Source organism: Symphodus melops (assembly GCF_947650265.1).
Source record: "Symphodus melops genome assembly, chromosome: 16".
Taxonomy (NCBI): domain Eukaryota; kingdom Metazoa; phylum Chordata; class Actinopteri; order Labriformes; family Labridae; genus Symphodus; species Symphodus melops.
In genome coordinates, this window is record NC_136706.1 from 19,772,773 (window position 1) to 19,797,938 (window position 25,166).

The window sequence follows — 25,166 nt, forward strand, 5'->3', positions numbered from 1 at the left end:
TACGCTGCAAATGGAAATTATGCTAGGTTTTTTTTAAATTCACATTGCAGGCATGAGGGCGTAGGTGGTACAGTGAAGGTTGTTGTTAAGAGACACTGTCAGAGCCTCTAACTGAGATTTCAGGTGTGAATCCTGCAAAGGCAAACGGTGAGAGTACAAAGCAAGATTTTCCTTTATTTTTGTTTATAATTAAAATAGGTACCTAAAAATATCAGGCATGATAAGCTGGATGAAATTGTATTGTAGTTTGTATAGTATTGTTATGTATGCATACTAATATGGTGGTTTTGGTGGAAAAGTGATCCACCCTGGATCTCATTTTAACAAACGAAATTGAAACAAAAGCCACCTACCAAAGCCTATGCTCTGTTTATTGTGACATGTTCTTCATTCAAATGAGATAAATAGTGGAAAATGTTTCCTACGCCTGTGTTAAACAGACATGTACGCTACGTCTGTAACAACAGTAATATTCTTCTACAAAGAGAAAATCAACAGCCACAGTAAATGTACCAACCTGAATATCTCACAGCATTAAGCATGTTGAATTTATAAATATAAAAACTAGAATCCTGTGTTAGTGTCATTTTCTCTATGGATCTCTCCCACGTTTCCTCCCAGCCCACTATGGATTTTTTTGAAACTTAACACGACCAATGTTCAAAACAACATCACTGAAGTGGCTGAAAGGAAATTTAGGGATTTGGATGATGAGCCGCACACAAAGTCAAGGAGTTTATTTACTGCCAGAGAAGCTAGTTTAACCCCGCCCTCTTTCAACAGGCTCCTCCCAATGCTCCTGTCAACCCTCCTGTGTGTTTTCCCCGTGCTGTAAGCTCCACAGCTCAAATATTATGTCAGTTGTGTTTGTGTTTTTGTCTTCGATGTGGATCTGGCTTTTTCCTGTATCCACTGCCTGACGTCTGGCATTTATTGTTGATGCATAGCGCCTGTTTTTACTTGGAAGAGTCGTGTGTGTGTGTGTGTGTGTGTGGGGGGGGGGGGGGGGGGGGGGGGGGACAGCGGTGTGTATTGTAACTAATGTCTTGTGTCCTGCTTGTCTTGTATACTGCTACTGTATCTATCTATCTATCTATCTATCTATCTATCTATCTATCTATCTATCTATCTATCTATCTATCTATCTATCTATCTATCTATCTATCTATCTATCTATCTATCTATCTATCTATCTATCTATCTATCTATCTATCTATCTATCTATCTATCTATCTATCTATCTATCTATCTATCTATCTATCTATCTATCTATCTATCTATCTATCTATCTATCTATCTATCTATCTATCTATCTATCTATCTATCTATCTATCTATCTATCTATCTATCTATCTATCTATCTATCTATCTATCTATCTATCTATCTATCTATCTATCTATCTATCTATCTATCTATCTATCTATCTATCTATCTATCTATCTATCTATCTATCTATCTATCTATCTATCTATCTATCTATCTATCTATCTATCTATCTATCTATCTATCTATCTATCTATCTATCTATCTATCTATCTATCTATCTATCTATCTATCTATCTATCTATCTATCTATCTATCTATCTATCTATCTATCTATCTATCTATCTATCTATCTATCTATCTATCTATCTATCTATCTATCTATCTATCTATCTATCTATCTATCTATCTATCTATCTATCTATCTATCTATCTATCTATCTATCTATCTATCTATCTATCTATCTATCTATCTATCTATCTATCTATCTATCTATCTATCTATCTATCTAATGATGCAGACATAAAATCAGAACAGTATGTCAAGTGCCTAAAGACAATTTATTGAGACCTTGAAGTCTTGTTCACTTAGAATAAGCCTGTTTCCAATACAAAGCATTTAGTTTTTTTAATGAATATCCTGAGTGCAAGTATAAGAAAGAAGACAAAATAAGTGAGAATGAAGAAAAATCCAGAGACTCTCAAGTATTTTGAAGAATCGAGAGAGTTATTGAGACAAACATCTTTATTTTGTATCTTCTTCTGTCTGCAGTTGTTTACATCTGTGGCCCTCTGGACACATTCCTGAACATCTTGAAACTGTTTCAAAGTGAGATCCAAGACCCAGAGAACTACGCAATCTTCTATCTGGACGTGTACGCTCAGAGCTTGGCGGATCGCAAACCGTGGCAGAACTCAGACACGGACTGGGCCGACCCCATCAAGGTCTTTAAGGTACTGTGAGCACGTATCGCACCAACATGCATGAACTTTAAGGAATATAGCAACAGGCAGGCACTTAGTTGGATCACTGCTCTGGATAAATTGTGTTCAGATTTTTACGTTGATTTATTGAATGTGGACTGTCATAGTTTCACCCACTTTGTAATTAGAGACAGGAAATTATACAAGACCAAAACCACCATTTGGAATGAGAAATAAATGTCTCTGACAACTGGTATTTAATTTGTCGTCTTGATTCATTTTCTCCCAAAATCCCATAATCTTTATCAGTCTCCACTGACTTAGTTTGACAGAATAAAATCCTCAGATCCAGCCGAAAATGTCATTTAGTAAAAATTCTCTCAGAATCTTTTGTGTCTTATTAAATATCACTGTTTCTACAAATATTCATGACACAAATTAAAATCACATGAAGCTTTTATGTTAATGCAAGCACAAGGGAAGCTTGTGTGCGCTCTAACTAGTCTCCAAGAGGTAAAGCACCCTTCGACCCGTTCGACCACTTTGAGGAGTGAAATTCTTGCATGACATTAACAAATCTGTTTTTACAGGAAGCCATTTAGCCAAACAAATTAACGCTCAGAGACGTACTGTAAGAGAGTGGGTACAGAGTGTGACGCTTGCTAATTGAGCTCTCTAAATGTCAAACTGGCTTCTCTTAATTCTCTTTAATTCTGTGTTCACAAAGTTTTGGAGGAGAGAGGCAGTCTCAATGTAAGTCTAGCGTAGTATTGAGTTGATTGTGGCGTCCCATAATGGACACTTAAAGTCCATTTATTTCCATTTAAAACATTGACTTAACAATTGAATATTAAGCGTTTCTTTGCGGCTTAAAGGTGGGTTAAAGCATTGTGCTTGCTTGCATATCCTTGCACATCTACACTTCTTTTTTAAGATTTATTGTTGGACTTTTATGCCTTTTATAGAAGACACAGGACAGTGGATAGAGTAGGTAACTATCGAGTATCGTGTGTGTGTGTGTGTGTGTGTGTGTGTGTGTGTGTGTGTGTGTGTGTGTGTGTGTGTGTGTGTGTGTGTGTGTGTGTGTGTGTGTGTGTGTGTGTGTGTGTGTGTGTGTGTGTGTGTGTGTGTGTGTGTGTGTGTGTGTGTGTGTGTGTGTGTGTGTGTGTGTGTGTGTGTGTGTGTGTGTGTGTGTGTGTGTGTGTGTGTGTGTGTGTGTGTGTGTGTGTGTGTGTGTGTGTGTGTGTGTGTGTGTGTGTGTGTGTGTGTGTGTGTGTGTGTGTGTGTGTGTGTGTGTGTGTGTGTGTGTGTGTGTGTGTGTGTGTGTGTGTGTGTGTGTGTGTGTGTGTGTGTGTGTGTGTGTGTGAGAGACAGACAGAGAGCGAGAGACGGAAACAACATGAGGAAAAGGAGCCACAGCTGGGACCTGAACCCAGGCTGCCCGCTTTAAGAACTGTAGCCTTTGTACAGTGGGCACACAAACTAAGCACCAGGCCACCAGTGCCCCAATCTACAGCTCTTGTGAACGCATGAATAACTTCTCTAGGGATGCACCATTACATTGAAACTAAAAGCACAGACAGAAATTTACATAAATCATTGTTGGGCGACACAAATGCAAAATAATAATCATACTTATAATTATCATAATCATACTGTGTGAACAGAAATGCACAGGGAAACGTTCCCTCCTTTCACTCATTACTCAGTGAAAACTTATCAAACAACAACTTCAATCAGCTCAGGTCAAGAGATTGCAGCTTGCGTCATTAAAACTTTGCCCGTTTACAAGAGTTGGATTATTTTTAAATAGCAAAGAAGTTTAAGATTAAAGGCGAGATTTCCTGAATAATGGCGCGATTTTTTTCCAGTGTTGAAACAATGCATTGGTTTTACACAGTGTAAGTATCACACAAAGGGATCTCAGTTTCTGTTCCTCTGGATGTGAACTGCTCCCAACCTTTGGCAAGGGAGCAAAACTATGGATGCCTTTTTGCCGATTCTGCAAGGCGTTAATTTGTCTGCAAGCGATAACAGAGCTCATTATGGCAATGCGCTTTTCTCAGAGCTGCTGTTACGGCTTGTGGGAGTTTGTGGTGGGACTCCAATAACTGTTGTGACATAAAAAATGATCCATAGCTATTTCTGCGAAGAGCAAAGCTTGATACCTTCTAGAAATGTTGAAATCTTGTTTTTGCAAAAACAGCAAGCAACCGACTGAAAGGTCAACTTTGGACCCAAACGTCTGGCTGAATATTTTAATTATCTACTGGAACACTTGGTCAGACGTTAAAGGACTCTTTCAAGATGTATGTGGTTTAAAGGAAATTGCAAACAACATTTTCTAAATCTAACATCAAGGAATGATAATAACAGATGCCTGCCAATCTCTGTATTTTACCACCAAGAAGGCTTTTGCATCGTTTCATAAGCCACAGTGACAAAACTATGCTTGAATCAACTCCTCCCTTTGTCTTCCTCTCACTTTTTTTAAAAAGTGTTCTCATGAATGTTTTAGTTCACTAAAACGTCTTTTATGAAAGGAGCATGAAAAGTGCTTCCATTTTACCTATTTGTCCAGAATTCAGCAGCATGATACAGTATATGCAATGTCCCCTTTCAGTAAATTTGATTGGTTGAAAAAATATGCAATATTAAGGTCATTAGACGCACTGATCTACTTCATGTATAAGCAAGATGGCTGCACAGTAACGTTATATCATCATCCATTGCACTTCTTATTAATTCACTTTCCCGTTTATTGACTTTATTGTTGGTTATCTTTTTCACGGAGAGCTGTGTAAACTGTAGTCAAAGTCCTTGTATGTGAACATACTTCACATACAATTAGCTATACTAATAAAGCTAATTCTTATCTTTAAATGCAGGAGGCTAAGATGAATTGTTTTTCCCTCTCTGTTCCCATCAGTCTGTTTTCGTCATAACGTACCGGCCTCCTGATAATCCAGAGTACAAAGACTTCCAGAGGAAACTCCATGCCAGAGCGCTGAAGGATTTCGGTGTGCAGTTGGAACCCTCGTTGGTGAGTTACTGCCAGCCTGTAAAAACGTGGTGTGTTCTCAGCAGCATCACAACCTCTTTAATCTTTTATTGGACATCATATGGAGAAAAACACCCAGTGTGCTGCGTAAATGTCAGCTGTAAATGATGAATGATGTTGATAAAGATGTAAGCAATTAATAGTTTTTGTTTTATGACGGTTTTAAACCCACTTGGCATTTAAAATTGGTTAAGCTCGTCATCATTTCATAAGATTGCTTGTGTTGGCATGTGTGCTCAAAGAGTTTCCCCCTGTTAACATGCGAAGTATTTTTTATTATTTCATCATTAAGGTCAATCATTACCGCGTGTAATGAACCAATTACCGAAGTGTTGATAGTTTAAACACACGCCTTTCGTCACGCAGATGGACTACATTGCCGGCAGCTTCTACGATGGTTTCGTGCTGTATGCAAAGGCTTTGAATGAGACGCTGGCAGAAGGTGGAGCCCAGAACGATGGAATAAACATCACAATGAGGACGCAGAACCGCAGATTTTGGGGTGAGTCAATGTTTGTTTGTTGTTTGTTGGTGTTAAAATTTAACAGCTACGTTTTGAGTAGTGATGTGTAAATATGTAAGAAACTACAAATAAATCACGTAAATTCACAAAAAACACTCATTGCAAACTACCTACAAGAGTTAAAGATTTTAAGACTCATTCAGAAAAATGTTCAAAAGATCTAAAATTTACATTTGAACCCCAAAATGATACATTAATAAAGCATCATGACAGCAACCCTGAAATGAACGCCAACTTGAAGAAGCCCATGCAGTTGGAGGGTGGAGCCTATATTTAAAAGTAGAATATAAAATGAGTAGAAGTTTGTTACTCGGTATCGCCTGCCAGATTTGATTAGATGTCTTAAATTGGTGCCCAGTGGTGTCAGGGTTATAAATGGGATCGATTTGAAAACCAGTCCCAGTTTGGATCCTCGCTGCTGCATTTTGAACAAGCTGAGGATGTGCCAAAGTAGTTTGATGATGGTGGGAGAAAGGGTCCCTGCAGAAGTCAGTACAGGCGTGCTGTTTTTCATTCATTTATTTTGTTTTATAATTTAAGATAATTCAGTAAAATGACCTCTCGGCCTTTCTAGAGGCCAAGCAGATGCAGGGATATAAACCACTCTGATGATAAAGCTACAGCTACATATTGGTAATACCTATGTCTTCCATGTATGTGATAAAAATGTGAAAGTGTCCCCCACCACATTAGAAACACTGTCGGTTGTTTCCACATAAAACCATTACTGCCTCTCAAACCACAGTGAAAAGTGCTCGACTATCAACATACAGCGAGTTGAATTGACCTACCCAGTTGGCTTTTGTTGGAAAGCACCATTGACCCCAAATGGAGATTAAAATATACCCTTTCAGCACAATAATTATAGCATCATTGCACAGTTATTACACATCACTCCAGTTAACGGGCCATCAGATGCTTGATATGAGTGCTCACACACTTCCTTGTTTACTTTGCCGGCTGCCACATTTGATCTCACGTCATTTTGGAAAGAAGCAGAACAATAGGATTTTGTTGCTTCAGTTTAAAAGGGTTTACTGGGGTTATTTTGCTCAGCATGATGGAAAGAAATACAAGAAAACTAGGGCACTTGTTCAGCACAATAAAGGAAAGTTGTGCTAAATTGTTGTGGATGTCTTGACAATGACTGCACTAAAGACAATGTTAAATGTTGTCTGGTTTTACAGAAGCCAAACATTTCTCAGATATCTAATTTTAGCTTCAGATTCTGAGGTTTGTACGTTTGTATTGTTCACTTTCGACAACAAACATCAGTGGTTAGAGATGAGGAGGAAACACACAATGAAAGTGACAATGCTGGAAATAATGCAGCAACTGTTTTGATTGTCTCCATTGTGTGTACAGTATGTACAGATCCAGTAGAAACTGTTGTGTAAAGAAAACCAAGGTTGTTAGCATTGTTGATACTACCTGAATCAATGTTTGCACATCAGTAATAATTTGTACTTCTCCTTTAGGTTGACTTGAAAAATAAAGGTGTTCTTGTGTTTAAAATGCTGCAGAATTGCCTTGAACTTAACTGAATTACACAGGCGTTGTGATACATGGGTTGAGCAAAAACACTTAATGATAGAGAGGTAGAAGGACTCAAGTTAATGTTTCAAATACTATAAAAGGCCAGAACAATCTGTGATGTGTAGGATGACTCATCCAAATTCAAAAGAGGGAAGATGTAATGGGCACTTAGGAGTTTATTGTAGTACCATACATGACATTGCGGCGTCTGAATCAGACCCTTATGTGAACATGTTTTTTTTATTTTTTAGGTGTGACAGGGCTTGTTAATACAGACCACAAAAATGCCAGAGATATAGACGTCAACCTCTGGGCGATGACGAACCAGGAGACAGGAGAGTACGGGGTAAGTCATGCTGTAGCACACTTTGTGATAGTGATCTTTAGAGTATTTTTTGGGGGGAGTTGCAAATGTCTGAATAACCATTTAGAGGCACTCTTTTCCTTTTTCTGTTTAAAGTACATACACACAAAGAACATTTGGTACTGTCCAATTAGATGTTTTCGCAAGAAACAGGAGTTGATCTGAAAGAACAGAAGTCAGTAAGGCAAATGAACGTTGGGATTTTTGAACAGGCCAAACAGAAAAGTGTGTCAATGTGGCCAAGAGATGCTAACATGATATTGTTTGTGGTGCTGAAGTAAATAAAACCATAAGAGACAACCACAAAGAGATCACAAAAAACTCAACATTAGCTTACTACAAACAAAGACAAAGAGGCAAAAGAAACTTAAACCCAACCAAGAAAATGCAAAAAAAATAACTCAAGGATACACAAAAGACAACAAATTGAAGCCAACACTAAAGCATTTATAAGATACACAAAACCACACTATGACAACAAATAGTCACAAAAGAGCCTCAAAAAAAGGTGCATAACATATTTTTGTTTATTTGAGCAGTTGAAATTCTGCTCAAAATCTAGAAATAGATACAAACTACCACAAAGGGACACAGATATTCTGCAAAGACACGACCTCAAGATTCTCATTGACAAAATGTGGACACACTTTGACCACAAAGAGACACAAACAGCTCCAGGCCCGAACCAAACACACACAAAAACAACCCAAAGAGACACAAAGAACGACAAGGAGGCAAACACCAAATACGAAGATATGCAAAATCAACACCAAGTGACATTCAAGACTACAAAGGGAGCCAAAATGACTAAATAAAGAAATACAAAGAGATTTGTCTGCAAATACACACAGCCACATAAAGACACCAAAATGAAGACGAAACAAAAGGCCACAAAGACTCTGTTGAAAAACAGAGACACAAATCAACATGAAAAAGAGACTATAACAGCTATAACACATAAGCCTTCCATGGCAGTGGGGATCATTGAACTCCTCCATCACCAGAGTCTTCACAGAGGTGTCATGTTGCTTTTTATATTTTAAGAGCTAAGTTACAGGCTGGCTGGATGGACCAACACCTGATTGGACTGGACTTTATTAAATGCCCTCGAGTGCAGTGGAACAATGCATCCAGGGACGAACTGATTGTGTGCTGCTTCGGTTCATAAGCAGATTTGGCATTGACACATTTTTGTTGGGCATGGTCCGGGCTGATAAGCGAATGAGGAGGGACTCAGCAGACCTTTTTTTTCATACTATGTTATCAGTTCAGCGCTGCCACCATATCCTTCCTTCTCTTTTATGTTTTTTTTTTTAATGTTTGTGCTGAGCTGCTCCCTTCCAGCTGAAATATATAAATCAATTTCTCCTAAAGTCAAACGGGATTAGGACTCTTCTCATTGACCGTAATGTCTCTGTTTTCAAACTCTGTCCCCTTTTTTCTTGACCCTAAAACATCCCAATTAACGGTGCTGTATCATTAAAGTAGAACGAGAATCAGTTGTATATATTCTGCTGATATATCCTGTTGTCTGTGTGACAGTATTTTGATGAGTTTAATGAAGACCAGTACCAGTGAAGTACGAGTTTATTGTTAGTCGAAGTTAAAGAGCTGCAGTCAGTCTTATGTAAGGTAAAGCTAACATTAACCACAGATAAGACAAACCAAAGCACACTGTGATTCTGTCAAAATACACACAGCCTTTTTGCGTGTGTGGTTGTTGATGCTACAAAAGCAAACGGATCTGGAACACATTTTTTTGTTTTTGACTTTTCTAGCAATAACATGCATTAAACCTCAATTTTCCCTCCCAGTTAAATGACAATATGTTTGCCTGTTGTGCTCCGCAAACACCGCTGTGAACTGCTCCAGTTCTCCGTTTCTTTCTCTGAGGGAGCAAAAGTGGGTTAGCTACATGTAACTTCAGATAGATTTTCACAGCGGTCCTCAGGGACAGTCAGCTGGATTTCCTGGTCTCATTTATTCTTTTCTTTTAATTGGTTGATTCAAATGGCGGATTGACCCTGAGCAGACAGCTGTCATCACAGGGTTGTTATAAGCTTTGAGACAACCAAAGACTTTCATTTTGAAATAGTGTACCGATTAAACAATAATGATATATAATATTATAAATGGCACATCAGCCATTTGAAGTAAAAAGTACTCATGGAAAAGGTTACCAACATTTTTTATGGTGTGCTTTGCCAAGACCTTGTGCCTACTTTAGCCACAATGCAACTCATGCAACTCAACAGTTAGGTGCAGATTTTTGTACGTGTTACACAAGTAGCTGCTTTTGTAATCTTGGGTTTCTGACTTTATTCCTCAAAGAAATTCATAGAGCATTTTCTAACTAATCTATGCAATCCATTTTTTCTAAAGTGAAATTGTTTGAAATCCTATCAGATTAATTTTATCTTCTTCTGGGCTTTGTCCAAAAAGCACAAAGCAACAAGTGTCCCCCTTTTTTATTTTATAGCAAACAGTTGTTGAGACAGTTTAGGGGACCTGTTTTATATGTGACCTCTTAAGCCCTTTCCAAAAATAAATAACTGTTGGTGTAGTTTACAGCCATCAACCAACATTTGACCATATAAAAAGTAACTATGTGAACACACATTTAGTGGTGACGTATACGTATGGGTTCTCAGTTAATTCTATGAACCCCTCGAACATGGGGAATGAGAGACATGAGTTAACCCAAGGTGGTGTGAATTGTTGGAGGACGTTATATGGCTGACCTGGGCAGTAAACTGTAAAAACATACTGTGGCTATTTTAGACTCTTGCACCCCCATACCCTTTACCATCACATTCGGCATTGTTTTGATGACCCCCTGTGGAGGTGACGGTCCTCAAGGTTTGAACAGAGAAGAGCCAACATGCTGGGAGCATAGGTTGAACACATAACAACTCCTACAGCCAGTTAGAAACACAGGAGTCGAGTTTCACAGCCGGACAACAGATGCAGCTCTTAGACAAAATAAAGCTCACTCACACACAAGCTATTCAGGATGTTTGTGAAACAGTTAGGAGCTGTTCCCCGTCTGTGTTGTAGTCTACATGACATGACATGATGAGCTTAGTTCCAGCTTATTTCCTGTGTAAATCTACAATTGTAAAGACTGTGCAGATGTATTGTTTAAAAATGAGTAAAGGCCTGTCTCATGTTGACGGCTGGCAGTTAACATTTTAAGTTGATAGCTTTTAGTTAAGGTTTAGGCAAGGTTTAAGGGTTTAAAAGATTTTGGTTTGGGTTCAAAAAAGGCTTTATTGTTGGCTTTTGGTTTAGCACAAGACATGAAAAGTGGCCAAACACAACCTAATCTCAACACAGTGGGACAGAACGAGGCAGAAAGCTACAATAAAAATGTCTTTAGCAAATCATGCTAACATGCTCATCAATACAATGCTTACAAACAAATGTTTTTTTTCAAGTTGTTGATAACCGTGGGAAGTCATGTTTGTTTGCAATTTAAATGTAACCTCTGGTTTTACTCCCTCGAATCAATCAAAGAAACCCCTGAAGTAGAAAGTGAAGTAGCGAGGAGGCTAGCTCACAACAGCATCAGAGTATCTTTCTTTTCAATGATTTAACAGAGCATTATTTCCTGTCTCCTTTGCAGCTTGTTGCGTACTACAATGGGACAACTAAAGACATCATTTGGTCCCAGACGGAGAAGATCTACTGGCCCAATGGTGGCCCACCGCTGGATAACCCCCCCTGTGTGTTCTCCACAGACGACCCCTCCTGCAATGATGGTATGACAACATTTAACCATTTACTCATAGTTTATTCTACTTATGTATTATCTACATGTTTCTGGATTCAATTATTTCTTCTATCGTTCATCAGATTTATATTACAGGTCGCTTATAATATACTGTCTCTGTGCAGAGCCTGGGATGTATTTATTGATATGCTGATGATAAACATGTTGTTTTCTATGAATTGCATCCAGTTTTTCATAAATTAATTGCTGTAAAGGAGGCTGTGAATCGTGTCCAGTGTGATGTTTTCCCTAGGGAAATGTCAACAATGATAAATCCTCAGCAATTATAAATGTGTTTTGGTGTGAAGGAGGGATACTAAGTGGAGATGCAATCAATCTGAAGTAATCTGCAAAGAATTTGTGGAGTAAAGAGGCTGGTGGTCGCCTTCTCCAGTGTCTCTTTTTTAAAACTAAATGGAATGAATGATCAGGATTTATTCAGTCAAGTTAGTTTGAGGGAGCATTTCCAATACGGTGACTGCCAAAAGTCTGCATCAAGTCCAATGGGTAATTTTTTAAAAGTCTGTGGTGGCATGCTTACATGCTAGTGTCACAACAGAAATCTTTTTCACACGTGCACTTTGGATATTGCCTGTTCACATAATTCACCTCACAGCAGGAGACAGGAGGGGGAGGAGTCTAAAGAGTCAGGACATAATGTTTAAAGGATGATGCAGAAGTGGTGGATGAAGCAACCGAGTTGGACACTATAAGGACAGTTTCTGTTTTATATCAATACGAAGTATTCCCAGTATCGATGAATGAGTGGAAAATTGCGTACTGGCAAGCAGAAACACCACCCACTCAAAGATTGTTCACAAGCTGGCTCACTCTGACTTCAAGCGAAAATGCTATCATGGGGCTGGCAGGAAAAAGTTTTGGAAAGTCATCATTAAGATTCACACATCTTGCAGGGAAAATTTCCGGAAATTTCATAACGTTTGTACTTGTGTGGAAATTAAAATCCATCATATTTATTTTATGATTTAGAATAAAAATGTTGAAAAATTGTTTAGTCATTTTTATTTCTGTAGTTTTCTTGAATTTTGTCTACGCAATACTTCTGCAAAACTTGAAGCTGCAAGAGTAATTTGCTGTCGTTGTTGGAAATGATATATTCCAAATGAAGCGTATCATCTTCTCCCCTGATTTACAGCAGGATGTATAATCAGTCTCAATCAGGGTTTTAATTATATAGCAGACATGTCAGAGCTGTATAATTGTCTTAAATTGTTGCCGGTGTGTGTGGCTGACGGATTGCTAATTCAGTGAGGAAGTCACAGCTGTGTTTTTCACAGCAGAGGGTCTTTTTTTTTTTCTTCTTCAAAGATATGAACGTGGACATCTGTTAAACATAAGAGAGAGGTTGACTGAGTGTTGAATCCTTCCTCTGTTTCCAGGTCATCTGCCAGTTCTAGGAATTGTAGCTGTGGGATCCGGCTTAGCGCTCATCATTTTTGGCATCTCTAGTTTCCTCATTTACAGGTGAGTTTGACTGAATCGAGATGATGCTTCCTGTCTTTGCTGCTTTTAGCTTAGCCTTATAAACGCATAGACTGATGTTTCTTTCACTGAAAGAAAGAAAGAGGAGAGATAGAGCGAGAAGTTGTGAAACTCGATTTATGGATTGTGCTGCTATAGGTGCCAGTGAGGTATTGTTGTTTCCACAGCAACAGCTCGGCAGGTGATGGCGTTGAAGCAGCGGTGAAGTGTGCTTAAGCTGCCAAGCGATCTCATACAGTTTACCGGCTTTAGACAACCTTCACGGCTTTTCTCACTTAACGATTATTCGTGTGGTCATTAACTTTGTTTTCTTTGACTGGCCTTAATGATAAATGCCACCTATTTAAATGATTCAGTCAGAGGAGAAGCAGTCATGGTCTATTGAAGTGCTTGTCTCAAAGCGTGCTCTCATGCTTGTTTATCAGGACCAAAATGAGAAATAAGTAATTGAAAAGATGTTGAGTACAAGCTCAGAGCAGACAAAGCCTTGGACCTTCCTGAGATCTTAGGTCGGCTGTAAACATTTCCTCAGCTGGAATTCGGGGCTGTACTCTATCATGCGTGCGTGGTGGACAATGGAAAGTCCATATTTATTTCTGTGGGCTTGAGTATCGGTGGCACTCATAAGAATTATTATGAATCCAACGCTGCTGCATGAAGGCGTGTGTGTGGTGTGCTTCTGCATGTGTTAGATAGACAGCAAACTGGAGCGGTCCTGCAGTGATCGCTGACTTTTTGCAAACAAACAGAAACAAAAGCTGGATGTATCTGCAAATGCTCTGATCTTAGACATTGGAGTACATGCTCTGTGTTGTGCATTCTTTGTGTGTGTGTGTGTGTGTGTGTGTGTGTGTGGATTAAGTTCAGGGGACGTGCATTGTGTACTCGTACAACCATCTTTCTAACGTGTCCTCTTTATTCAGAAACATACTGCAGCTGACTTTAGACTATAGATGAAGGTTTTAGATGGTCTACAGTGCAGTCGTTTTCTGCTTTCTCAAGATAGGAACATGTGACCTATGCCTGACCACACCTCATTTTAAGACAAACGCACTGACGGGAGCGCCGGTTCATTTGCTGTTTCATCATGTGAACTCTGTGCTGTGTCAGGAAGCATATAGGAAAGACACCTGTGCTGCACATATGCTTAAGATACATTTAAAAAAAATGAAATGTAAGTTACATTCTTCATGCAGATTTTCAATTTAATAACAATGTTTAATCATTAACCTCCTATAATAGTTCAAAACTTTAGAAAAGTGAGGACTGAATCCTGCGCCCACAGACTCCGCTGGAAGCACTCACAACCTCCATTTCAGAGTATCTCAGCAGCGCTCTTGGTTGCTCGGATACGAAAGTCAACTTCTGCTTCCCTCGGTAATGTCCAATAGGTGTGTTTTAGATAGCTATGTGTGCTTAATATTTACAAAGAAAACAGATATTGTAACGTGAGGGTCCGATATATGGTGGATGGATCACTCTACTTAAAAGAAACAAGGAGATGGAGTCCGATTATTTTTCAACAGCACTTTTACTTCTCTCCACAAGACCGTTGCTTCTCCAAAAACAAAACACAAACACTTCCCCCTTACACATCACATGACCTGTCCTTAGCCAATCAAAGGCAAGGATAATTAAACTCATGAAATGTAACAGTATTTTAAACTTAAATTTAAATGAATGAATTAACTGAAATATATGAACTTCATTTTGAAATCTTACAATACGATGTGTGTCCTGGCATCAGCAACAGCTCTCCCTGGAAACTGTTCCCCCGAAAAAGACTTTGTTGTTGCCTGACGTTTTATGTCCCGCCATTTCTTGATTCTGATTGGTCAGTGAGGAAGAAGTGATTTTGACCAGCCCGTCGATTATAAAAAACTGCGAGTACTGTAAGAGTGGCGTTTTTGTGCTCAGAGTGCTGAAAACGCCAAACTAAATAGATTTTCTATTAAAATAACGAGCGCTGCCAGCGCTGTTTGTGCACACAGCCCCCAGTGATGCTCTAAGGGGAACTTAAAGGGTGAAAGTGTTGAATCCAAATGTTTAGAAAATTGTGAAACAAGAAGGATAAGATTTGTTCTACGGTCTTGTTAAATATGTTGGGGGGGGGGGATTGTTTGAAGAAATGAACCCCTCTAATTATTCAGTGTGTATTAAATACTAGCGACAGCCTTGAAAACAAAGTGATCTGTATTCAACAGATTTGTAATGTTTTAAGAAAACTGAACTTTAATAACTTAAAAAAAGGCAGACATAAATTACTGGAACAAGATTGACTTCGTGTGCAGGCTGCTAGAAAGTTATTCAGCTGTAAAAGAAATGAACAAAACGAGAAGTGAAAAACATGAACAGCACAAGTGGTAATGAATAGAAATCAGACTGTGTGCCCTACTAAGCATCCATCTAAATCATTTAGTAAACAATGAAGTGAATGTACTGGATGTAATTGTTAAAGTAAGTGTTTGGGTTAATTAAAGCTACAGTTGAGTTGTACATCATTTAGATGAAATAATAACAAGCCACATTCCTAATGCTTCAAACTGTGGTCTCTGCATTTAACTGTGAAGCCTAATTCAAATCAAATCGTTACAGCGTCCCGACGGGAACAGTCTACATGTTTATTGAGCGCTGGAATGAGCCTCTTCTAATTATGCAAAGGGTTAATCATGCATGGCTTTAGCTGTTAGAAGGAGCGCTGCACTGTTGATATTGTCAGGGGTTCAACCTGCATTTAATAAATGAAAATTAATGATTCCAATTTTTGTCATCACTTCTTCCAACGTGTTTTCTGAACGCTCGCAGTTCATTTTTCTCGTGATAAACAAACAGTTCCATGTTGAATTTTGTATTAAAACATTTTTTTAACGTCAACTCAATTTTATAAATTACACTGGTAATCTGAGGATTTTTCTAATATTGACTATTAACACAAACAAGTGTTAATCACCAGCCAAACACAATGGATTTTGATCAGAGGAATGGTGGAAGAAAGACGGAGGAGCAGCTTTCCACTCGAGGTAAATCCACTGCTCCTGAATCTGAGTTCATGATTTAACTAACAGATAATCAGACGCAGACTTTGCTCCTTGTTCTGAAAATCTTGTTTTTTCGTTTTTTTCCACCAGCTCCAGCATGGTTTACTCACTAGCTAGCAAGTTTTCCTGGACTCTTTGCCAGTAAGTTTTGTAAAATACGCTCTGCTTTTTATTTCAGCCTTTTATTTCGTAAACTCTTGAATCCAAGTGTAACTTTTTTTCTGAGTCACGGCAGCTCGTATCTATTTCTGTTTAAGTATTCCCTAAGGAAAGGTCTGAGATGCATTTTGGTTCTGACCCACAGTTTTTCACTCTCTGCTCTAGCCCAGCTGTATTTAGATTAATCATTTACATAAATGACAGCTGAATGTGTGGAAAATTATTTAAGTAAATCTGAATATGTTGCCCTTTTATTGGATTTGGAGGCGACTAGATGGCCAAGAAACTGTAAATGTAAACCTACTTTTTAAGTAAAACACACCATCAGTTGAGGCTAGTTTTAGTTTATTTCTTTACTTTATTCCTGTTTATTCTTCGTTTGACAGCACGGGCTGACAAATCACTTCTTGTTTTTGCAGACACCAGTGGAGCTATGCTGATGGACAGAGAGGTGAACACACAGCCGTCTTAAAGATCACCCGGTCGCTGAGAAGCCTTCATGTTTAGTCCTTTCCAAAACACCACTAATATGTTCAAATGCTCTGGAGTTCTGTCACTGTTTGTAGTCATTTTCAAAGTTTCTCTGCAATGGGGTCGCTTGAAAAGCATTTAGGGGGGTGCAATGAGTATGTCTGATATATAGATATTTAATTTAATGTTTTTGTTTAAAACCAAAGAAAGAGTAAAAACTATGAACATTTATTTCACTTGCTGCTGCTTACATGTTTGGGACAAACATTTATACAAAGTTTTTATACTCAAACTTATTAAAATTCTCATGATGAAGGGGATTTAAATCTTATATGATGGGAAATTATTGGTGTATTTTTATATAATTAACAGATGGCTTGTTGGGAAGATCATTTGCTCCTCTGATATCCAACAATTTGCAACTATTGCCTGTGTAAAAATATACATGTTGGTAAAAGTTATTGAAGATTTAATAAAAATGTGCATGAGTTTAAATGTGTGTTGTGTCTGTTTCTTTGGATTTATTTGTGGTACTGCATGCACTGTAACCAAACATGTCCGAGTAATATTTCAATTTAGAATTACTGTGTAACATATTTTTTTCCTTTTGCAAACTAGAGAAAGATTTCCAGGAAGTAATCTTGTTTCAGGAGTATTGACTCATGAATTACAGCATGCAGATGACATTTTAAATGTTAGAAGGCCAGATGACATGTTAAGACATCATTATTTAGCAGTGTGTACGTACGCAAAATGCACTCGAACACAGTTACGGTAAATGTTGTCCAGCAGATCGGGGAAGGTTTAACCAGGTGGTGTGCAGCCCTCGGTTGATCTTGGAGTGTGGTGTGCAGCAGCAGTGTGAGGGGATGTTGAGCAGAGCAGGAGAGGCTCTGTTGTTTTAATGGAGGGGTTGGTCCAGCAGAGGTATTCACATATGGGACTTATGAAACAATAGGCCCAGTGTGGAGCCCCACACTTTGCCCCTCTGGCTGCCAGAGGTCTCTAAACGAGATTCCTTAAATAGAAAAATACCTTCTTTTTTTTCAGCTGGTGGTAGTGGATGGGGCTGGCAGGCGTTGGTGGTTTAATGGTGTTTCCTGCCCTCAAAATGGTGCATGTAAGCGCAACCTAGTAGAGTGTTTGTGGAAATAAAAAGCATCAAAATTCCCTAAATTTCTCCTAAGTCCACCAACAGCACAGTTTATCCTGGTGAAAAAAAAGGGGTAACAAATCTTAAGGGCCACTCTTGGGGCCTGCCAAAATTGTTAAAAAGCAGTGATGTGCAGACTTTGCAATAATTTCCTGCTGACATCTGGAAGTGTTTTACACCTTTTAGATTGGGTTGGAATGTGTGGCCTCCTCTCGTTTTTCATGTGTTTCAAGATGAAAATGGATTTCCTCTCCGGTTTTCATAACTCAGGACTAATAGTTTTATTTTGAAAGTGTCTGTACTTTAAATCATTAATTGTCAAGAAACAGCAGCTTCTCTGAACTTCTCCCCAGATGTGTCGATTCACTGGAATGCCTCGTTCGTTCTTTTAAATAACTTTCAAAACATGCAGAAACATAAATATGGCTTTTATCTGCATTCAGAGGGTGTCTGTTCATGCTTATGGAACATCTTCTATCTATTTCTTTTTTTAATCCACCCTCTCAAAGGAGACACAGTTGATAAACAGGCTTTGTGATGGATCTCATAATTTTACGTTGCATCATTGAGGAAGTTACACAGACTGGGCCAAAGAAGACATCAGCACAAGGAGCCTGCATCATTTTATTGTTTGACTTTAACTGCTGAGGATGACTTGATCTAAATAGTGTTACACAGAAAACAGTAACAACGTGAGATACTGTAGTATGAAAAGCATGGCATAATAGACAGAATAATGTACAGCCAGTGGGGCTGACATATAAGAGACCAATTCCCTCTGAAACAAGCCCTCTTTCTGCTGCAGAGCTTTTACTCGGCTTTTTCTTTAAAAAGTCCCCGAAAATATTCAATTGTTTTCGTTGATTACAGACAATTTAGTTTATTCACTGGAACGTTGTATATGGTTGGAAATGCATCCATAGCAAACCTCTCAGTAAGCTTTAAGTGAGCATTTTCATTGATTGGGAAGTGAAAAAAAATTAAACAGAAATGCAAAAATTTCCCATCCTGTTGGAAGTTTTTCTGCAGCTTCTGTAGCTGACTTTAAACACTGCCACAGCCCACAGTCTCAGCGAACAGGTTTAAATACAGTGTGGGAGTTAAGTTTGAGCTGGATTATAATCATCATCATGATCATTGTTTTTCACACAAGAAAAAACCTATGAGTCATCAGTTTGAGACTTAATCATGCACTTTCAAGATTTAAGATGATATAATGTTTCAAAATAAAAGCCTAAAAAGTTTTATTGTCAAATGCAAAACACTGAAATTTCACACATGGAATAAGAAATGCTGAAATGTTTCCAGTTAACATGTTAGTTTGACAGCCCTATTTTATTTAAATTCTGTTAATCTGGATTAAAAAAATGTGTCTGACGGTGAATATGAAAGCAAGCCTTTGTCCGAGACCATAAACAATTCACCTACACTTATGTTTCCACTTGATCAGAATGCGATAAGAACAATGAAGATAAATATGTAATGAAATGCAAACACATGAGGATGTATTAATTAACTCAAACGATCATTTCTAAATAAAGTGGACATGAAGCATTCTTCAGTTACATCTGAGATCACAATGTCAGGAAACTTGTTTTTCTAAATGTCAAACAAAAGCAGCCAAGATACCAGTCAACCTCTGAACGCATAATGTAAAGCGATGTTGTGGAGTTTACAGTTTGTCTTAAAGGAGATAACAGATCTGTGTGCAGGATTATTATTCATCTGCTCTTTGTGCTTCTGTCCTTGTTAATTTCAACACCTGGTTTTCCTCTTCCAGGAAACTGAAGCTGGAGAAGGAGCTGGCTGGAATGCTTTGGAGGATTCGGTGGGAGGACCTTCAGTTCGAGAGCCCCAATAAATACCACAAGCGAGCCGGCAGCCGACTCACACTCTCACAGGTAGATCATCTCCATCAGCAAATACAGATTTATTTATTTCCTTTTTTCAGGCAAAATATGATGAATATGCAGGTAAGAAAACTGAGATTCTAAAAGACTGGATGTCAAACCCACGTGACATTTTCTCAGCATCTCAAACGTTTTTATCGCGTTCATGTTGGCGTATATTTAGATATGCAAACACAATAAGCACAGTGGCCAGCTGTTTCCCAACACACAATGAGAAAATCGTCTTGTTTTCACACAATACAAAATTCACACCTTTTACAGAGCAAGCTAACCCTTATTCAGTCTCATTAAAAAGTGTATCACACAGCTTGTCAGACATGTTTAAAGCTTCACCTATAGGCTGCACCTGAAGCATCTTTAAAGCTTTATTGGAACAGCTAACATGCACTTTAGAAGGACTAGATTATTGAACGATTGAGCAGAAGATGTTTTAGCTTAAGGCATCTGTTTGTTGAGGACCATACCAGTCTTGTTGTTTTCACAGAATATGCAGTTAACTCATGCCTTTTTAAAGTACTAAACATGTTTATATACATGATTAGCTGATATTAAACTAATTAACCAAAAATACTTTAAACAGCATGGTAGATATGAAACCAACACTTTGCTGCCCGGTAACAACGCTATGGACACGGGGCTTTCTTAACCTAAATATCCTCTCATGATGGAGCTTCAATAGAGCTTTATTGGGTCAGAAAATTAGCATTTTTCTATTTAGGCTTAGATTTATTAGCACTGTTGACGTCATCGGTGCTCTTCTCCAAATGTTTGATATTCCCTGTATAGTCACCTTGGGATCGTATCTTGTACCCACATCCTGCCTGCTCTGTGTCTGATCAGGAAATAAACAATCTGAAATAAAACAAGTAAGAGAGGCCTGTCTCTATGACAGCGCGGACGTGCAGCGCTTTTCTTCTCAGCACACAAACGCTTCGTGCTAGCGCTCCCGAGTGCTCAGCCAGCGTTTTTCCTGCCTGGAAAAATGTCAGGGCCCTTAATCAATCTAAATATCATAATCAGCTTCAGCAACAGAAGCCTCATTTGAGCTTTATCGAAACAGCTAATGAGCAATGCTTTGAGAAACAGATTTACTGAAGGATTAAGAAGAAGCTGCTTGAGTAGTGAAGAGATCAATCAATATCAATCTCTTGGACGCTGCATGGGAAAAATGACAAAACTTATTTAAAAACGTTGATTTCATATAAAGATTCAACTTCTGCTAGAGATGCATCTTTGAAGCTTTATTGAACAGCTTATGAGCTTTTTTAGAGGGAAAAGATTATTGTAGGAGCTCAGTTTAAGTTAAATAGGCCAATTTTTATTTTTACACTTTTGAAAACAAAGGCCAACTATGATGGGTTTTGGCGTTGATCACAGGCAGCAGTTTCATGTTGCTATAAAGCTTTGAATGCAGCCAATCTGTCACTTACTATTTCTGTCTGCTCGATGTTCTGTAGATGTGAGATTGCTAAAATGCTTTCATTATATTTGATCAAAAATATACACATCACAGTAAAGGATGAAAGTAAATAAAATAAATTAATCATCACAAAGAGTCCATTTAATTGTGTCTGTTGTTTGTCAAAAGGCCACATTTGTGAATTTAATGCATATACTGATCACTTTGGCTGTACATACGTCTGATAAAGAATCATGCCACTGTAAGCTTCGTCTGATGTGTTTTCATAGAAGCGAATGTGGAGACATTTTTAAATGGAGAGTGGGTATTTATTGAACAACGTGTGGTTATGAGCAGAAAATGAACTCTTTTTAATTGGGTGCTGTAGGCGTGTTTCTGTGCTTTGAGTTAAGAAAAGGTCATTAAAAAAAAACCCAGTAGTGTTGGCACCACTGAACACCTCTTCATAATGTTTTTTTTTCGCCTCGTATATCGTTAGTGTTGCTGGCTCAGCTTCCAATGTGTGATTAACAAGTTGTTGTTCTTTTGGCATGTCATGTTGTTATGTCTGCCAGTGGAAAAGACTTCGCACTCGCTTCACAGCTTTCATTCATGCATGACTGATTATCAGCATGAGATGTCACTGCTGTAAAAATGGTCATGCCAGGAATCCAAAATGTTATCCAAAGTGTCTTCTATGTGTTATAATACAGCTTTCTTAGCAGAAGCAGAGCTGCAGTCCTGAGTGAGAGGAGATCCTTTGTTAGTTTACACATTCCTGAGAGCTTTCCTGGTGGTTTATTGAAGGTGGCTGAGTTTTTTGCGGTGGCAGACGCATATTAAATGATTGTTAAAATAAGCCCTCGTCTGGCCCTGCTCTCTACATTTATAATACCTCATCACGTTCTTCAGGTATCAGTTTCTGTTGTCTGACGCCTAATGCCGCTCCTCCTGGGTTCTGTTTCAGTCCACACGTGCAAACGTTCACGAGACTGCACATGCACACACCTTTTTCATTACTGCTTTTCGGTCCAATACGTAGGATAATGTGTGTGCGGAAAACACAGTCATTTTCCAGACCGATGTATTTTCCAGCGTGCCATGTGCTGCCAGTATTTGCGTTCAACACACATGCATAGTTGACTGTGCTGGCTGTCTGTGTGCATGCAGTGCACCCACTTGATTTTTATTCACTGTATGTGCTTTGCAGACATTTGCCCAAGGACTCAAGTTTGTGTTAAGGAAAAAAAAAAAAATCTGAACACACTTTTTAATACGAGAGAAGGCAATTTCATGTCGCACAGAGAAGGTATTTTGGATAAGAACTTCAGTGAATGAACTCTTTTTAGGAAGCTACTTTGCAGTGGAGTAGAAGCAACGTCTAAAATGACCACATTTAATCCTCTTTACTCTAATCTGCACACTGCTAACTGACTTTTTTCTTCTCTTCTCTCCTTTCCACCCTCCCAGAGAGGCTCCAGCTATGGCTCCCTGATAACTGCCCATGGAAAATATCAGCTATTTGCAAAAACGGGCTATTTTAAGGTAAGGCTTAGTGAGTTCTGACATTTTCAACTCCTGCGCACTCCTTTCCCACCCACACATGAACACACACTCGCAGAGAAAGCCAGAGAGCCAGAGAGAGCTGGAGAGAGAAAGAGAGAGTGTGGGCGAATTTAGGTAGTTAATGTGAGCTGTAGAATGCGTCAATTTTCTTCTTCTATTTTTCTCTCTTCTCTTTTGTTTCTACACTCCCGCCTCGCAGTCTGGACGTGGCCATCAACTTGTTGCTGTGGTTCATTTAACCATTTAAGATGGAGGAGGAAAGAGGAAATTTGAGACAAAGAGCCCGCTAAATAATGAAATAGATGTCTTTATTTTAAGCTGTGTGATGCAGGTTTTATATAAATGCTGATGTCAAGGTACAGTCTGAATGTCTCATTGATCACCGGAGCTGCTGATACACGTCTCAAATTCAACACAAGCCACAGGGGGATTAAATCTGACACCAGAGCTTAAAGGGAGAGTGCTGCAAGTGCTGAAAAAAAACAAAAAAAAAAACGCAAAATAACCTCTGCAGGTCAGACAGACGCCAAATGTACATGTTACATATTTTTTTTCTTTTGAGTAAAACTTTAAGCTCTCACATGGACTGATTTGTGATGTTGTGTTTTTCACCAGTCTATTGCGTTGTCTGTGGTTTTGAGATATTCACCTCATTTCTTTAGTTGACTGATCCACGTTTCACAGCGCTGAGATGAAATGTACCTCGAGGCTATAATGTAAGATGCTGTTCTCTCCTCTGAATGCTGCTTGGTTTCCTTTCTCCATTTTCACCCGTTTTACATGCTGCTGTTATTTGTCTTACTGCCTTATTTACATTTAGAGCGCTGTGCATCCTTGTAATAGCTTCATATGCAGTAATCTCATAAAAAAAGTATGTATTAGATGAGCACTACATCTGGCTGGGTTCATTGCTCTGCACACAGGGAAACCTGGTGGCCATCAAGCACGTCAACAAGAAGAGGATCGAGCTGACCAGACAAGTTTTACTGGAACTCAAACATGTAAGTGTTCATTTAATGTACAGTGATGGACGTTACGTTGTCTGTTTGCAGGGTTGAGTTGACGATTATGTGTTGCACAGTTGGCTCAATTTCACTCTAATCATTTAATCAATGAATCACTCTTTATTCCTATAGCACATTTAAAACAACCTTTGGTGACCAAAATGATGTACAAGCCAAAAAAAACAGCGACAAATGAAATAGCATCAAGTGAAAGACACACAAAGGGTGAAACACAATAAAAATGCAATAAATAGGCGCGTGAATAAACAGGTTCTAAGCAAGCAGAGATTTGCAGTTCTTAATGGTTTGAGCAGTTCTTATATTAACAGGTAGACACAGCAGGAGATCTCAAAGCTCAGGTTTTCAACCTGCACTTTGGAACCGCATTACTCTGACTGGAACATGGAGGATCTACAGCTCGGACGCATATTAAAGGGATTTAATAAGCAAATAATAAAATCTTAAACTGGAGACTCTGCAGACCAGGAGGAGCCCACAAGAGCTGCAGTCCTGGAGAAGCTCTGACCAGGTCATCAAGACATCACAATTTCACCCCCTTGAACAAGTCACATTCATCCTTCACCATTCTTCCTTCTTCCAACACATCAAGCTCCAGGACAAGATGCTCACTTACTGTCTGACAATTCTCACCCACTGACAGGTGGCATTGATGATCAGTGTCATTCCTTTCACCTGTTAATGATCATGACGTGAAGGCTCACCTGTTTCTATTTCTTCTTCTTGGCCTTTGGGTCTTGTTGGAGGAGCTGCTAAACATTGCTGCAGAAACGAACACGTAAATCACCTCATCAAGAAGGACGACACTTTGTCCCTTTCCAGATAAGTCGGACATGATGGATGTATAAATAGATGGACGACGACTATTCCTGCAACCTGAAGGACGAGGACTTCTTTCATATATGACCTCACGACCCTTGCTCTAGTGCACCCTTAAAACAAAATGTGTAATGTTAGCAGTGCTTCTGATATTTAACACAATAATGACACTTCCATGATACACATTTACATATTTTAGTACAATGATACGGCAGATGCCCTCAATGTAATTTCACTTTTTATCAGTTCTGTGCTGAAGAGAGTCACATGAATCTCGCCTTGGGCTGATTCCTCCATCTGAACAGACGTTTCTGATTGCTTTCAGTGCTCTGAATGTGAAGAAAGAGCCAAGCTTGGAGACCTTGCAGAGGGTTGTAAAAAGAGCTCCATCTGAACAAATCAGCTCATCATTCACCCGTTCAGTAAAACAACAGAATTGACATTATTGTACTTGTAAACACTGCAGAGGAACAACCTTCAGATCTAATCATTTACACCTCCTGTAGGAAACAAGTTGTTTTTTTCTAACTCAGCAGGACATTAATCAGTTTCTTTTTCTATTGAAGGTTTATTCCGTTTGCAGGAAGTGGCACCTAGCTGCCTGTGTGCCCGAACATCCAGCCACTGCAGGATGTTGCTTGTTAACAACTTAATCTGTCTCGTAGACATCACAGGCAGCAGC

The 25,166-nt window shown here is 38.8% G+C and overlaps 1 protein-coding gene across 1 annotated transcript in view; it reads left to right on the forward strand.

Annotated features, from left to right (window-relative positions):
- Window positions 1–25,166, forward strand: part of npr2 (natriuretic peptide receptor 2) — a 61,622-nt gene that overhangs the window by 9,540 nt on the left and 26,916 nt on the right. Inside the window, 9 exon segments of the mRNA XM_079364723.1 lie at window positions 2,037–2,218; window positions 5,118–5,231; window positions 5,616–5,751; window positions 7,560–7,654; window positions 11,298–11,433; window positions 12,845–12,929; window positions 19,549–19,669; window positions 22,548–22,622; window positions 23,567–23,644. Of these exon segments, the coding sequence (XP_079220849.1) occupies window positions 2,037–2,218; window positions 5,118–5,231; window positions 5,616–5,751; window positions 7,560–7,654; window positions 11,298–11,433; window positions 12,845–12,929; window positions 19,549–19,669; window positions 22,548–22,622; window positions 23,567–23,644 (1,022 nt within the window).